Source organism: Gadus chalcogrammus, chromosome 1 (genome assembly GCF_026213295.1).
Source record: "Gadus chalcogrammus isolate NIFS_2021 chromosome 1, NIFS_Gcha_1.0, whole genome shotgun sequence".
NCBI lineage: Eukaryota > Metazoa > Chordata > Actinopteri > Gadiformes > Gadidae > Gadus > Gadus chalcogrammus.
In genome coordinates, this window is record NC_079412.1 from 26,728,123 (window position 1) to 26,745,133 (window position 17,011).

Below are 17,011 nucleotides of genomic sequence, written 5' to 3' on the forward strand. Positions count from 1 at the left end.
AGAGAGAGAGGGGGGGGGCAGAGAGAGAGAGAGAGAGGGGGGGCAGAGAGAAAGAGAGAGAGTATAGAGTGGTGATGGTGGAGGGGGATCAGAGACACTGCGTCTCTCCTCGGCTCGCTCTCTTTGATCCATATCCCCAGGCCGGCTCGCCCGCCCGCTCGCTCGCTCGCCCGCCTCTCTCTCTCGGCGCTAAGGCCTACACTGGTGATTCCTGACAACTGTCGGACTGCGATAAGGGGCAGGGTGTGTGTGTGTGTGTGTGTGTGTGTGTGTGTGTGTGTGTGTGTGTGTGTGTGTGTGTGTGTGTGTGTGTGTGTGTGTGTGTGTGTGTGTGTGTGTGTGTGTGTGTGTGTGTATGTGTGTGTTGGTTGGTGGCAGTCTCTCGCTAAACCCGTTTTTTTTCCTAAATTAAAACATAAGCTTCACAAAAGAGGAAAGCATTGATACGACAATGTATCATTTCTGGGGGAAATTAATGAAAGATACAAATAGATACAAAGATACAAGGATACATTATATTTAGAACATAACAGAAAGAGAGATGGAGAGAACATTCAGATAAAGAAAGAGAGAGAGAGAGAGAGAGAGAGAGAGAGAGAGAGAGAGAGAGAGAGAGAGAGACGAGAGAGAGAGAGAGAGAGAGAGAGAGAGAGATGGTAGGATAAGAGAGTGAGGGAGAGAGGGAGAGAACAATTGAGAGAGGTTGGGAGGAAGAAAGAGAGAGAGGGAGATGAGGAGGGGAGAGAGAGCTGGAGAGAAAGAAAGAGAGATAGAGAGAGCGAGAGTGCGATGAGGAAAGAGAGAGACAGAGAAATGAGAGACAGAGTGAGGAGGAGAGAGAAATGACAGCGAGAGAGCAATGAGAGAGAGATGAGAGAGAGATGGATGAGGAGAGGGATGAGGAGAGAAAGCGATGAGGAGAGAGAGAGAGAGATGAGAGAGAGATTAGGGGAGAGAGCATCAAGCCGCTGCACCCTAGAACGACGTGGGACATGACAGCGTTCACCTGAATGTCATGGGCGGTTGTGTCTAATGTTAGTCCCCGGGACCATTAGCATTAGCTGAAATTAAGACCCTAACCCTCCATCACCCCGGCTTCACCTCCCCCCCTCCCCCCTGCTCCTCCACTGGGCACACTGTCAACTGGCACGCTCTCATGTCAACCCCTCAAAAGGGATGAGAGACTATATTTACACCAGCACCATGCTTGGAGGGAGAGAGAGAGAGGAAGAGAGAGAGAGAGTGGGGGGGAGGGAGGTGGGGGATTTTGATACTTGTTAATTAGAAATCCCCCAAAATACAGATGCTCTTTCAATTTGGCAAATAAACCTGCTTGCGTGTGATTGGTGCATGTGTGTACGTGTGGTTCTGTGCGTGCACTTGCAAGTGTGTTTGTGTGCATTTGTGTGTGTGTGTGTGTGTGTGTGTGTGTGTGTGTGTGTGCGAGAGCATTACACCGAGATACAAACATAAAAAGAGCTGCGGTAGAAGCTGCCAAGAAAATCAGAGGAATTTAAATCATATCCACTGGTGGAATGTTTTAGAATACATTAAAGAAAGCCTTTATTTATCTGTGCATGCAACCACGCACGCACACACACATACACACGCACCGAAACACACACACACACACACACACACACACACACACACACACACACACACACACACACACACACACACACACACACACACACACACACACACACACACACACACACACGCAGACATGTGCACTGCACAGTGCACTCCCCCCTCCTCCTGGGGGCGAGGAATGGTTTGTTTGTATGTCTCTGTGAAGTGGTGGCTTCAAACATAAAGGAAGGCCATGCTCCATCCAACACAGCGCCCCTCGCAGGTTCAACGGGGAATCACCAACTACCCACTCAACTGATTCCATTGGAAGAAGGATTATACTTTAATTATCCTTTTTTCTTGAGCCTCTGTAGCAATTAACATTTCCTTCAGAGGTTGGTTCATCCATCCAAATAGTCACCCGTCCATAAGTTCATACATCAAACCTATCTCTTCTTTCATCTGGACACGGAAAAAAAGGTCACTAAAAAATGTGCAACAAAAACACTAAAAAAATAAGAGAATAAGAGAAGAGAATATATATTACATATATACATATCTTTAAAAGGCTGAAATGGAGGAAGGGAGTTGGAGAAGGAAGAAATTACAAAGAAATTCATGTATCCAACCATCCATTTACTCAACCTTCTGTCTGTGGTTCTATCAGCCCGTCCGTCTGGGTCCATCCTATTCATGTGAATGGCTCCCTCAGTGCTCTGTCTAGGTCCGTAGGACTCTCTGTTCACGATGACCCTGCCCCTCTCATCTTTGGCTCCCTCTGTCCTGAGCCTAAGGTTCAAAGCCGGTTGAAAGGACAAGTGATCCAATGGCCCTTCAATGGTCTGCATGTAGAGAAGGGGGTCAAAGGTCAGCCCTGGCCCATGCGACTCCACTTAGTTCTGGATACCACAATGATCGGCGGAGAGATATGATTTATGTAATGGCCGATGAAAAACAACTTTTTATTAGATACTCAGTTTAAACCATTTGCTTATTATGTTATATTCAAATATGCATTGTTCCGGATTGATTGATTTTCTCAAATTTTACTGGTTCGTTTAATGACACATTTTGAATTAGAATTTAAACAAATATCTACAATCAGGAATTATATTTTCCACTTTCTTTGTCGATTATTTCAGCAATGCCTGATATCTGTTCTACTTTTCTTCACCCATACCTGTAATTCATCTTTTTTCTTCTTGTGATTTCTCATTGACCTGCTTCTCTGCTCTTCCCAACACTCTTTCTATCTACATCCCCCTCCTGCTCTCTCCTTCCCTCCCTCTCTCCCTCTGTCATGCACTTTGCCATTAACCTAATCTAAATCATGGGAGTATATTTCATCCAGCCCTGTGTTGGGAGACCCCCATCAACCCCCACCCCTTCCCCATCGCCCCTGGCCCATCACCCTCCTGCTGAGAACCTCTTCTCTGTTTTATTTACATGTTATTTACGTCCAGCTGTGCAGAAATTAACCCAGACGACAAATCATTTGACCTGACATTCCTTCATGTCACGGACACCAGACCATCATCAATAGAGAGAAGGAGGGGAGGAGGGATGGAGAATGGGAGACAAAGAGCGGGACAGGAGACGAGCGGGAGGAGAGAAGAGTGTTCAGTGAGAGTGATCCTCTAGCCCAGCTCTCCCTCTCTGAGATGTCACCCCCTGTGGAAGCTGTTAACCCCGACTCAGTGGGGGGCCTTGGAGACATACAGGGACGGTTGACCCGCCGCTGGGAGCACAATCTGCTAGACATGGATCACAGGCCTTCAGAATATAATCAGGTTATTAGGCAGACTGGTGACTGACCAGTTGGTTCAGCCCAGTTTGCTTCATCTGATAAATACAAGGAACAGCATGAGTACAAGAATTAATACATTTTGCACTGTCTTTTTATTTATTGTACATTATAAAAAAGTACATCAACTAAAAATGTAAAACTGATATATTGGAGTTATAAAAATTATACAAAAGGATGATAACAATTATAGCAGTTATGTAACTTTTCTGTTATCTCTTTATTTGATTTTGATGTTGATACACTTTATTCATCCCCAAGGAAGAAACTGGGTTGTTGCCCACTGCACATAGTCACACAAACTCACAAAGACGTGCCCAATGCATCACCTTGAAGAGGGCCTGATATAGCTAAACAGAGAGCTGTTCTGTCTCAGAACTTATTTCCTCATGCACGTAGAGCTGTGTGGGCGACTAGCTTCCGGCTAACACGTGTTGTGTCTGGTTTGGACTGCTTGTTTGGTACTTCACTAATCGCTGTCATCTGAAAGCCATCTTGTTTAGAGCCAGCTTCCTCACTTTCTGTCCCTGTCATTCAGATGCCTGATTTAAGACTCTTCAACTTTTACACCCCTTCCCCAATTTCTGTCATTCTCACACTCTCTTATTTGTTATATCTCTCTCTCTCTCTCTCTCTCTCTCTCTCTCTCTCTCTCTCTCTCTCTCTCTCTCTCTCTCTCTCTCTCTCCCCCAGAGTCTCCCTACTCCGGTTATCTTTTCTTTCTTTCTCGAGACTTGCCTCTGATTTCCTCTAAAGCTTCCAATGTGCAGTTGGGGTTGGATATGCCGATGAGAGTTAGCACACGGTTAAAAGGCATCCTACCTCCTCTGACAAAACAAAACAAAAAACTATTTTTATACACAGCTTTCAATGCTTCAACGCCAGAGTCGCACAAACACCAACATGTTGTGTGAAGTGTCCTCATGGTGACATTACACCCTTTTTGTTTGTCTTGGTTTCATTTCAACACCAGTGGGGGGGCTGGGATTTCCAGGACTGACTGCGGTCCCTGCAAAAGCCCAAGTCTGCCGGTTGTAGAAAAGCCATCAAGCGATGGCATAATTTCCTCTGATTGCATCACATATCCCCTCCTTTCAGCAGATATGCTTGAGAGTAATCCCCGCTGTGTTTCCACTAAGACAGTGATGGAACTATGACAGCACTAATGCAGAGCAGGCTCCTCCGTTTTGATGTCATTTTGTTCCACACGCTCGCTGTGATAAGCCTTTTTAAACCAAACAGTTCCTCCACCGCTCTGAGGCACGCCACATGGTCACGCCCTTGGGGGGTTTCTCTTCCCTGTCCGTCCTCAGTGAGCTAAAACAAAGAGCGGAGACTAGGCCCAACAGGACTCACTCTCCCCACCCCCCCCATCTAATTTCTAATTGACCTTGCTTCTTTTATGTTCCTTGTTTAATCTCTGATAGTAACTTTTATATAGCCCAGAGGCAAGTATAATAAAGTTTTCCAAAATACCCAATGGGATTCGATGGGTGGTGGTGAACACTAGAGTTACTGCATTGTGCTGGTTAGAAACGTAAGGTCTTCAAGATGTACGTCAGGGCACAGCCTGGACTGTTCCCCTCCAGTTCTTGTGTGTGTGTGTGCGTGTGTGTGTGTGTTTGTGCATGTGTGTATGCGTGTACATCCTCTGTTTGTCCCGTCAGAGCATCAATCTCCTCTTTCTCCCTGCCACGGTGTCAGTCCCCTGTCTCCAGCGTGTTCTTATCTGCACTACGGGCCCAGACCCACCGTTAATATGTGCAGTGCTTCATACACCGCGGCACACATCGCTGCAAATAAGAGTCTTTTCATCTGGACGGGCGTCACGCTATCAGCTCTGTTCCGAGGACCCAGGCCCCGGCGACCCAAACACAAAGAGCTCGCCGTCTTTCCGACACCCGCGCAAACAAAACAAGGCTTAATTGGAACAGTTCAGGACATTTAGAGTGTGTGAAAGGCAGCTCCTTTGCGATAAGTGGCGCTATTTATTTATCTGAAAGGATGCACATTGTGTTCATTAACGCCGCACTCATCTTCTGCTCACAGAGCTCCGGGCTACACGGCTCTCAGAAGTTTAGAATTAATTACTTTTTGTGTTCCGATTTTAAAAGGGAGGGGGATCTTTGTGTGTGTGTGTGCGTGCGTGTGTGTGTGTGTGTGTGTGTGTATGTGTGTGTGTGTGTGTGTGTGTGTGTGTGTGTGTGTGTGTGTGTGTGTGTGTGTGTGTGTGTGTGTGTGTGTGTGTGTGTGTGTGTGTGTGTGTGTGTCTGTGCATGGGCAAGAAAGAAACCAAATGCCTTGCAGCAGCGTGCTTTCAACTTGCTCCTGTCTCCCATTATCTCTATTTGGAGGACTGTGGCATTAACAATACGGAGAGCGGGAGAGAGAGAGAAAGTGGGAGGGAGAGAGAGAGGAAAACGGATAGAGAGGTGGACAAGAATGATAGAAAAAGAGAATGGATGTGGGAGACATTGAAAATAAATAAAGAGAAACAGGTAGCTTCCAAGTGGAGATTAGTACAACTTTCGGTTTCATGATCGCTTTTTTTTAAAGCAAGACTAGCCAAACAGCAAATAAAATAAATTACGCTAATTGCAATGGAAACCCATTCAGTACTGTTGTTTCAACGAAATAATACTCACAATATTGCTTCACAAACCGATTCAGAAATATCCTTAAACACTGGTTACCCTCCGCTTAAACCGCTTTTACAACATGACACATTAAACCACGCCCCAAATGCTACCAAACCTTATCCCCTCCCCTCCCCTCCCCAACCTCCCGAACGCCCCCACCTTCACACTCCCTGTTCCTCGACATCACCCCACGCTACTGAGGGCCATGAGTCCATGCCAGGGCGTTTATGCTAAATATGAAGAGATTTGAATAAGTCCCACTTTCAGGCGACACAATGGACTCCAGCACGGCGTTTGACGGACCACCCCCTGCTCGGCCTCAATAGACATGTCAGGGCGTCCAGGACAACCCCGCCCTCGTGGGCCAAGGAGGTCTCTTGGAGCTCCGCCCATGCCCCCCGCCAGAAGATCACCTCCTTGGGCTTTCTGACACCTCCCTGGAGTCAGGGGGCCTGCCTCTCTCTCTCTCTCTCTCTCTCTCTCTCTCTCTCTCTCTCTCTCTCTCTCTCTCTCTCTCTCTCTCTCTCCCTCTCTCTCTCTCTCTCTCTCTCTCTCTCTCTCTCTCTCTCTCTCTCCCTCTCTCTCACTCTCTCTCTCTCTCTCTCTCTCTCTCTCTCTCTCTCTCTCTCTCTCTCTCTCCCTCTCTCTCTCTCTCTCTCCCTCTCTCTCTCTCTCTCTCTCTCTCTCTCTCTCTCTCTCTCTCTCTCTCTCTCTCTCTCTCCCATCTCTCCCTCTCTCTCTCTCTCTCTCTCTCTATTCAACCCAGCCTCGTTCTACCCCGCGGAGCGGGCTCCAAGGGCTGGAACACCTCAGTAAAAAACACGCCAAAGTTGTCACATTAGCTCCACATTAGGGACGTGTGGTTTTTGGGATGAAGAGATAATGTAGACTTTTTGGTTGGTTTTGTTGAGAGTTTTTGTTTCTCAGGGAATGCAAACTAAGCCGTACTTGACTTTCCGGAATGCAAGTGAAAGCCAAAGATTGGCACTGGTCTGGTTTTTCTTTCTCCTTCCAATCGGCAGTCTTCAAAAGCCCTATTAATAGATGTCCTGTTAAATATAGAAAGTTAATTTCCAACCTTTTTATGAGGAGGAGGGCCCGGGCTTAATAGGGGAGTGTGTGATAGGAATTGTAATTGGAAGCAGTGTGTTTAAACCAAGGGCCGGTCGCCAAGGGATTAACTCAGGGGCCCCTGATAAAACAGAGGAGACGTGGGGTTAGAAACGCTGATGGGTTAATTAAGCAGATTTCTTAAAGAGCCAGCCCAGCCTGGAGCCTGTACTGGCTGGGGAAAGGGCTCCATGATTCTCAGTTTATTTCCTCGTTCCCATCTGTGTGCTGAGTCATGCATCTTAATGAATGGCCACTGCTGATTGGTTGAGAGGCACTGGACGTTTTCTTCTTTCTTCTTTTTAATCTATGATCTAATTAACAGCTCATTTTGCAGTTTCAGCATGTTGTACTCATTCTCTAATAATAGTCTTATCATAGGAACATGAGGCGCCTGATACCGGGGATATACTAGCCAGGGTTGGTTCCTGGCCCCAAGCACGTTTTCATCTTAGTTCTTGGATCCATATTAACAGATTAAGGCCATTGTTTTTGACTCATTCACTGGGCGATACGGCGTTTCACTTAAAAATACATTGTGATCAGCCAAACCTCTCCTTTGCTTTCTGACTCCTTGACTCGAAGAAAACTAAAAATGAACATGCCTTCCCAAACTCAGCTTTGTCTTCCTCCAATGTGTGGTGGACAGCTGTTTATGTTTCTGTCATGCAGGTAATGCCATTTAACCTTGACACAAACCTTCCCGCGTGTGTGTTTCCCTGTGTGCAGCATGTGTATCTGTGAATTTCCACAACACGGGATCTCTTTGGGTGGGGGCCCCTGCTTGGGGAAGCGGGCCCCTGAGGGGACGGAGAAGAGGCTGCAATGTGGCCTTGATTCTGTAGCGGCCTCTGTCCGCGGCTAATAGGGTTAGCCTCAGATACAGGAGGGAGCCACAGGCGGGTACAAAGGAGGAAGTAACAAAGTGAACCTCATGTTATGGAGAAGAGAGAGAGAGGGAGAAGGATGGCCCCCAACTTCACCTCAAACCTGCCCCATAATCTACAGGAACAGATAAAAATAACACTGCTTGTGATGGTCTCTGAGTAGCAGGGGTTCAGTAATAGGGTGACCAGATTTGAGTTTGTGAAAAAGAGGACACTTCGTCGCGGGGGGGGGGGGGGGGGGGGGGGCGAAACATGGGTATTTTTTTCTTTAGTTCGTCCGTGAACTTACATTTACGTTTAGGCATGGCTGCAGACAGTGGCGATCCTAGGTCCAATTGCGCCCCGGGCAAGATTGTTGACGGGGGGGGGGGGGGGGGGGGGGGGGGGGGTTTGTATCGTGAGCCTACGAACTTCAGTGGGGGTTTCATTCCGTCTATACACGGCACCTTCTCAACGAGCACATGAGATCGGTCGCCCAATGACAGACTCTCTCTACAGTCAGCTCGCGCAAGAAGGTGGAACGTAAGGGAGATACCATTTCCAGAACTTGGAAGGCCGTAATAACCATAGACATATACAATGGTAATAACTAGTAGGTTATGTGAAAGACCCAGAAACACAAATATGCGACTAGGCAAAAAAATATAAAAAGATAATAATAACAATAATATATATTTTTTTTTTTTTTTGCGACGAGGCAAAATACCGGACGTTTTTGGAATCCCTGCCGGACGCATTTTTTAGGTCTCGAAAAGAGGACATGTCCGGGAAAAAGAGGACGTCTGGTCACCCTATTCAGTAACACAGAGTTATCAAAACCAGGGCAGGAACGCAACACTTAAAGTCTGAGGGCCAAGGTGCTCATTGCTAACTTACCTGAGTCTACAATGAATACAAGCCCAGCTAGCTATTTGCTAATTTGTCTTAGTTTCAATCGTATTTTACAGTAATTCCTCTTCATGCATCGTGGTTAGCCAGGCAAGCTCGTTGCTATTTTGCCTTATTCCACAGGGGGTCTTAACTCAGCCAGCTGTTCGCTAATTTGTCCTGCTCTAAAAGGGGCTCACTAACAGCGTCTTGTGTGTTCTGCGTCTCCAGGTGATGAGCATCCTCAGCAACCCCAACGCCTTGCCATCGCAGTCGCAGCATGACTTCTCCATCTCGCCGCTCCACGGCGGCGGGGGCGGCGGCGGGGGCGTGGGGCTGGACGGCTCCAACGTGTCCGGCGCCGCCGCCCTCTCGGCGAGCTGCAGCCAGCGCGGGGCGGACGGCGGCCTCAAGGTGGTGGACAGCCTGGCCTCGTCCCAGTCCTACTGCCCGCCCACCTACAGCTCCGCCGGCTACGGCGTGGACCCCGGGATGGGGGCCGGCTACCAGTACAGCCAGTACGGACAGAGTGAGTGGAACCACAGTGCTCACTGTCGGTGTGTGGTTGGAGGGGAGGGTTGGGTTTACTGTGTGGTGGGGCCGCATGGCGGACGGGATATGAGCTCTGGCAATATCAAGTACGCCATCAATTCTAAACACAAACATACATTTTCGTGCATGGTCGCTGGTTTTGTTTACTATGGCAATGACAATAGGATCTATTGTACTTGTTGAAATTAATTCTTTTTTTAAGACGTCTCAACTCATGATTAGAAAATGGAGGGCTATTTATTTAATAAACTACAATATTCTGCGGTAAAAATATTCGTAAAATATTCATCCTCAAGTTATGCTCAATAATTGGGTAAGATATCCATACTTTCAATACATGTATAATTTATGAGGAATTTGAATTGTGTTGATCTCCTTAATACAATAACACACGGAGAGGCCAACCCAGGGCACCACAACCCAGACATTACACACATACACTCACACACACACACACACACACACACACACACACACACACACACACACACACACACACACACACACACACACACACACACACACACACACACACACACACACACACACACACACACAGGAAAAGGACATATGCTGCAATCACAAACAGAAGATTACAAAAAGCACTCGACAGCAAGACACACACAACACAACATCACACACAGTAGCCAATCTCACCCCAAGTCTGCACAAAATATTCCAGCATGGGTTTAGACACTTGGCCCCTGAACCATCAAACACTCCCCCTTCCCACCCTAACCCCCAGCCTTCAGACCTGATTCCTGCTACCTCCCGTGCCACGCCCCTGAGGAAGCAGGCTTACCGTATCATTTGGTGACACCTGACTCCTGGCTCGTCCTAACTCAGGAAACACCTGACAGATTAAAGCACATACCATCAACCCTGCAAAGCCGGCTGCCCGTGTGTGTGTTTGTGTGTTGAGCATGCACCTGGTGTGTGTCCACCTAATGAGTGTGTGTGTGTGTGTGTGTGTGTGTGTGTGTGTGTGTGTGTGTGTGTGTGTGTGTGTGTGTGTGTGTGTGTGTGTGTGTGTGTGTGTGTGTGTGTGTGTGTGAGTGAGTGTGTCTGTGCATGTGTTTGTTTGTGTGAGTGTTTACATACATCTCAATGTGCGTGTGTGTATCTGAGAGCCTGTGTGGTTATGTGTAAGTATGTATGCCTAAGATTGTGTGTCTGGGTGTGTAGGTGTGTATGTATGTGCACACATTTGCACGTGCGTGTGCATGTGTGTGTGTCATCAGATGGGCTGTGTGAGTGGAGGGGACTCTTCTGCGGGGATTAAAGGTGTAAACCGAGTTGACAGGAAAAAACAGGCTTTTATTCTGAAGGCCTCGCTCAAATCCTGTGTAGGGCACACACACACACACACACACACACACACACACACACACACACACACACACACACACACACACGCACACACACACAGTGGGGTGACTGGCACCTTTGCAGACAGACGTGCCCTCCCACAGGTGCGCTGCTACCTGCCGCTTTCTCATCGCTAACTGACAGCTTCTGTTCACGCTAGCACGCTAACTGACATGCTAACACATGCCGATTACTTAAACCTCCCCCTCATTTCAACCCCCAGTCTGAGACAGAAAGCTGGCACACACACACACACACACACACACACACACACACACACACACACACACACACACACGCACACACACACACACACACACACACACACACACACAAAACACATACACATACACATACACAAAGGAGCACACAGTCGGTGTCCAATGTCATGTTGTCTGCGTCCTCCGCGTGCAGCTGCCAGACAAGACGACAAAGCCAGGTTAATATCTGCTGAGCGGGGAGACATGCGTCGCAGGCGAGGCGCGACAGCCGAGACACCGGCTCGATTAAAAACATTTAAAATAAGAAAAATAACGTAGTGTATTATGAGGGGAGGCGGAACTCCTGATTGTCAGTTTTTCTCGCGCTCCGTCGGGGCGAGCCAAACCGGGCGCCATTTTGCGTCGTCCTCCTTTGTCTTCCGACGGGATGGTCCTTGACGGGGTGTTCCCACAGTGTTCACCGCGCCTCCCGGTGGGGAACAGTAGGCAGCGGGCGGTCAAAACGAGCCAGTCCGTCACTTTAATAACGCCAAGACATTTCCGTAACTCGGTAAGAATGAGTTATGTCCGTCCGTTCGTCCGTCCCCCCCCCGGAGTCAAAGAGCGGTGATTTAACGCCTTCAGAAGGTCACCCGGGTGACATGTTGAACATGAGGGTCCGGGGGTCTGAATGGTTCTCCAGACGTGAGGGGCCTCACGGGGCCCCCGCTGCACGGCGGCTGTGGAGAACAGCTGGGGAACACCTGTGTTCTGGAACCATCCGTCTCACCCGGGAACTGGTGGAAACTCACTGGCCACCAGACACTAGAACCACAGGGACAACACACTGCAGCCTCCGTCAATAACAATGTCTATATATTACATTTTAATACGAAATATTTGTCAAATAACAATTTAAATATATATATAATCATTATTTGTATCATCATCATCATCTTCATCATCATCAAATGGTTCCGGGTTCACTCCAGTATCACCACCCTAGTTTTAAGCATACTTGAGCAAGATTACTTCATTAGCCGCTCATTAATGACTTGTCAAGTCACTTCGGATTAAGTGGGATCATCATGCAGCACTTTACAAAACAAATGAAAAAAAGCTTTCAGTTTTAAACATTTTCCTCCAATCACAAATCATTGATCCCCGTGTTGAAGAACATCCTACTCTCACATGCAGTACCTGTGTAGTATGCGACATGACTTGCCAATGAGATAAGATGTTAGGGCCTCTACACTACCGTAGCTGCTGGTCATGGCCTCTGTTAGGTAGGAAGGACTGCTGTGTGTTTGTGCGTGTGTGTGTGTGTGTGTGTGTGTGTGTGTGTGTGTGTGTGTGTGTGTGTGTGTGTGTGTGTGTGTGTGTGTGTGTGTGTGTGTGTGTGTGTGTGTGTGTGTGTGTGTGTGTGCCTGTGTTTTGTGACTTTGTACGCGTGTCTATTCTTTGTATGTGTGTGGGTATATTGATGCTTGTGTCTCAACGGAAATTGAAACAGTGTGAGGTGTGAGCCAGATCAGTAGTGTGTGTGTGTGTGTGTGTGTGTGTGTGGGGGGGGGGGGGCGACGACACTAACCTGGTGGCCCCCTGGAGGCCCCCACAGATTACAGCACACGTGCTTCTGATAGAGACCCTTGACCCTTCTCTGCCTCCCCCATCCTGTCACTCAGAGAGCCGGCCAATCAGAGCCCTTGCCGGGGTTAGTCACGCTAAAGTCATGGAAACAACAGATCATAACATCCATGTTGTGCACGTGAACACACACACACACGCACACAGGCTGCCTGTGCACCCTTCACGCTTTGAGGCTGTTTATTGGCAGAAATCTGGTTAGATGTATCAGCACATAGCGGTCGAGGTTCAAAATATGAAGATATATTGTGTACTGGACTATTTGTCCAGCGATATACGTACGTTGCAGCGATTTATTCATATTTTTTTAACAATCTAGATTTTGATGAAATGCAAAGCTATGCGGTACTGAATGTCACAAAATACTGTGAAATATCCTTATTCACAGTTGACCAAATGCTGACCTTCTAAGATTACAAGATGGCGGAACGTTGGGTATTTACCAGCACCTGACGGTCCTAACGGTCCTCTCTCTGTCTGTCTCTCTCTCTCTGTCTCTCCAGCTGCTGTGGACTACCTGGCCAAGAACGTGGGTCTGTCCGCCCAGCGCAGGATGAAGCTGGGGGACCACTCGGCCGTGCTGGGGCTCCTCCAGGTGGAGACGGGACAGGCCTACTGAGTGTCTCTCACCGCCACAGTTAGACCCTGGACAGGCCAGAGCCGAGGGGTTCCCCCCCTGGATGAGAGAGAATGGGTTTCAGGCACCTTCTGGTATTTTCTCTCTCTCAGAGCCAGGCGCTAGTTGATGTGTTGTGTTGTGGGTCTGACTCCCAGACACCTTGACACCTTGTGGTTGGACCCTGGAGGTTCTGGACTTTCACTCTGTGATCACGCAGAACTTCTGCAGAACTTCAGCCATATTTCCTCTGAACCACGTGTCTGGACCGTAAACATTCTTTTTTTTTATTCAAACATTCACAGTAGGTTTCTTTTTGTGTTTACTTTTAGCTGTGGAGTTTCTTATGACCTATGATGTTTTTACTATGATTCCAGACAATTTTTACCTTCTTATCTTCATTTTATGCCTTTTATTTTCTTAATGACATTCTAGAACAGTAAATGTTACGGGTCAAGTTTAGCATGGTTGATATGCACCGACAGGGAGAGAAACAGCATCACAATCCAAATTGAAAGAAATTTGAGGGGGGAGAATAAGTCTTTGTTCAATGTTCTTTTTTATTGAATTATTCAGAAGATTTGATTTTTACTGCTGTTATCTGCTCTCCCAGTGTGAGACCTAGGTCATTCAGTCAGCTACTCTGTGACACTTCCCTCCGGAATCATCTAGAATTTTCTGCTATCACAGGGGATTGTACCCCATCATCTTATCGGTTTCAGTATGACAGAGAGCATCTTCCGGCCTCTGCTTACTGCCATCTACCCGGACGCAAAAATATGCTCAAAAACATTTATTTTAGTCTTAAAACAGTTCAAATGTGTATTGACATGTTCAACACAGAGGCCAATTCCGGCTGCCCATTTTAAAAACAACTATTTTATGTATCATTCCAAATGTAATTGAGTACTTGAATATTATTTTAAACATATGCACTGTCTTAATTTTAAATCCACAAATGCGGCATACTCTCCTCCAGGTATTAAAGGAGAGTTCCAGTGCCTCAGCCAAGAATATAACTATTCCAGTCAACCTACTGGATGATCAAGACATTCTGCAGAGTGGCCCAACCGCTGACTAAACTAGACCTTTTACACCCAGATGGGTTGCTTTGGTTGTTTGAGACAAAATGATAACGAGTTCCTCAAACTAAATTGTAGTGAGCGTCGTCGTCAGTTTTGATGCTGACGAAGAGGATGTGGAAGATGGTTGTTAGATTGATGACGATGTGATATAAATAATGATTACAATTGATGAAAGAAAATGTGTTTGAATTGATTTAATTCACACAAATGTACTTTTACATAATTTTTGTTTTCGTTTTTACTAAAACTGTTGAAACCGTCTGGCATTGGATCGCAGACCAAACCAAACTTCACACACACTCCATGAGCAACAACCTGTACTCCTGTCTCCGGGACATCTGTGGAAGACAGAAGGCAGCATTCAGGCCACCAGACACCATGCTATCACTCTACCTTGTGTACATATTATTTTATATGAACGCCAACCAAGGGTGTGTGTATGTGTGTGTGTGTGTGTGTGTGTGTGTGTGTGTGTGTGTGTGTGTGTGTGTGTGTGTGTGTGTGTGTGTGTGTGTGTGTGTGTGTGTGTGTGTGTGTGTGTGTGTGTGTGCTTGCGTGCATGTGTCGCCGGTGTGTGTGTGTGTGTGCGCGAGTGATTGTGTGTGTGTTTGTGTGTGTCGGGATGGTAAAACACCTGCTCAAATGTATAGCTCTGTTATTCTTTTGTCTTTACTGCTCACCACAAGTTGTTGATTTGTTGTTATTTGATTTCTTACACTCTTTTTGTCTGACATGTATCTATATTTTATCATGCCATAATTTATTCTTGTCTATATGAAGTATTAAAGCAGCGGGACTCATTCAAAGGTGTGTTTGGTTAAATCGCAACACAGCTTCTGTTCCTGCATTTCTGTTGCTTCCAGATTTTAAATAAACTGGCTGTTACAAATACATCTGCTTTTGATCGCTTTAATGCCTCAGTTCATGGACGGATCCATCTCTTTAATAATTACAATAGATGTATTTATAATAATAATAATTATTATTACAATAATCTTTCAAGTAATTGCATGATGAGACCAATTCAACTGACATTATTCTAATTAGACTATTCCAAAGTGACTGTTATGTTTGTTTGTTTGTTTGTTTGTGCTGTGTACGTTCATTATGTACCCTATAGATAATATGGGCATAATTTTCAGAAATTATCTAAATTTATAGACAGAACTGCTGAATCAGTTTAAACACGGCTCGTGTTTGGAAACGCCATTGCAGTTGTCTGTTTCTATCCCCTTGCGGCCTGATTTAATCACTCCTTAATTAACCGAAGGAAAATCACCGGTCAGAACATCCACTCATTTTCTACATATTTAAAATTCATAAATTTGACTTCTTCTTCTTCATTCCGTCTCAAAGCAAGTCTCGCAGTCCCCAAAGGGAATCCTCCTCAGTTTCCAAGCAGTAACCATCACTTGTATAACGCGCACACAAAATACAAACACCCGACTCTCATTCCCCCCCAGTCAGTCCGAAGCACTGTTCTTATGAAGTTTATAATCCAAATGTTGGTGACATAAAACCCAATCACAATCTAATCCCTCCACCCCCCCATCCAGCCCTCCCCTCCCCCCCCCTATCCACCCACCACCCAACCCTTTGATAATCTACAATTCCCCCTTCAGGCTTTGAAGCCAAGTGCCAAATGACAGCTCTGGTGATTGAAGATACTTTAAAACATATCCCCCCCCCCCCTCCCCCCCCCACCCCCATGTGTGATGCAGGGATGAATGAGCCAGTGTCACTGAGGACAGGGCCAAGTCAATAGAGGGGCTCAGTGTGTGTGACCTCAAGACAGAGAGGGGCCCCACAGTTAGTTGGGGACCATTAGGGGAACCACTGGCCGCTGTGGGTGTTGACCCCTAGGGGCCTTGCCCCAGACCTGACCGAAGAGGAGCTATTTCAGAGGCAGACTTATCGTTCCACTGGTGACCTCCACAATGTCGGGCGTCTGCGTAAGGAGCTTCATGACTCTATTTGTTGGAGATGGAAGGCGTCACTAAGGCCACACGCTGTCGTGACCCAGGCTCAATTCTGGCCTGCAGTCCAATGCTACTGCTCATTCTGTAGCTAATATAATCCACGATCCATGTCTGTCTTCACTCTCCTGCCCGTAAAGGAACAAAAGGCCATGAAAAAACACACACACTTTTTATTTTGAGTACAATCAAAGCAGGAAATTACGTCATTATCGTATAGTTTTATTCTTCAATCTGTTGACTTCAAATGAAACACATCCAAGACCTATATCTAAAAAAAAAATAAGAATTTGTAGGAACCATAATCGTGACTCATTTCCCTTCAAAATATTGCGCCCAGTGTGTGCACCAAATTATCCTTGTTGAGTCTCCAATGGGGCATCCGTTCTCTGACCTCCCTCTTGGGTTCAGCTGAGGTTTAAGTTCCTGTAGGAGGCCCTCGCACTAATAAAGGCTGAAGCACCTTCCCGTCCTCCATACTTTAGTCCAACGCTGCCTCGGCGAAGTACAACACGTCCAGCGCCTCGCTTCCACAGACCCAAGCATCCGACATCCGCTTACTTTGTCCCACAATACAGAACTTACCTCCACCTGAGAACATCCCCGCTTTGCAACTGAAAGACCGGCGATAACACACCTGGAGAGCGGGGGGATCGCCGGTATCAGTCATCAAAAGAAATTAAAC

The 17,011-nt window shown here is 46.8% G+C and overlaps 1 protein-coding gene across 1 annotated transcript in view; it reads left to right on the forward strand.

The window, feature by feature from the left end:
- Positions 1-15,224, forward strand: part of LOC130387595 (paired box protein Pax-7-like) — a 27,536-nt gene extending 12,312 nt beyond the window's left edge. The window contains exons 2-4 of the mRNA XM_056596809.1: positions 7,858-7,981; positions 9,114-9,411; positions 13,153-15,224. Of these exons, the coding sequence (XP_056452784.1) occupies positions 7,858-7,981; positions 9,114-9,411; positions 13,153-13,268 (538 nt within the window). The 3' untranslated portion in view covers positions 13,269-15,224. The remainder of the gene's footprint in view (positions 1-7,857; positions 7,982-9,113; positions 9,412-13,152) is intronic.
- Positions 15,225-17,011: the final 1,787 nt, after the last annotated feature.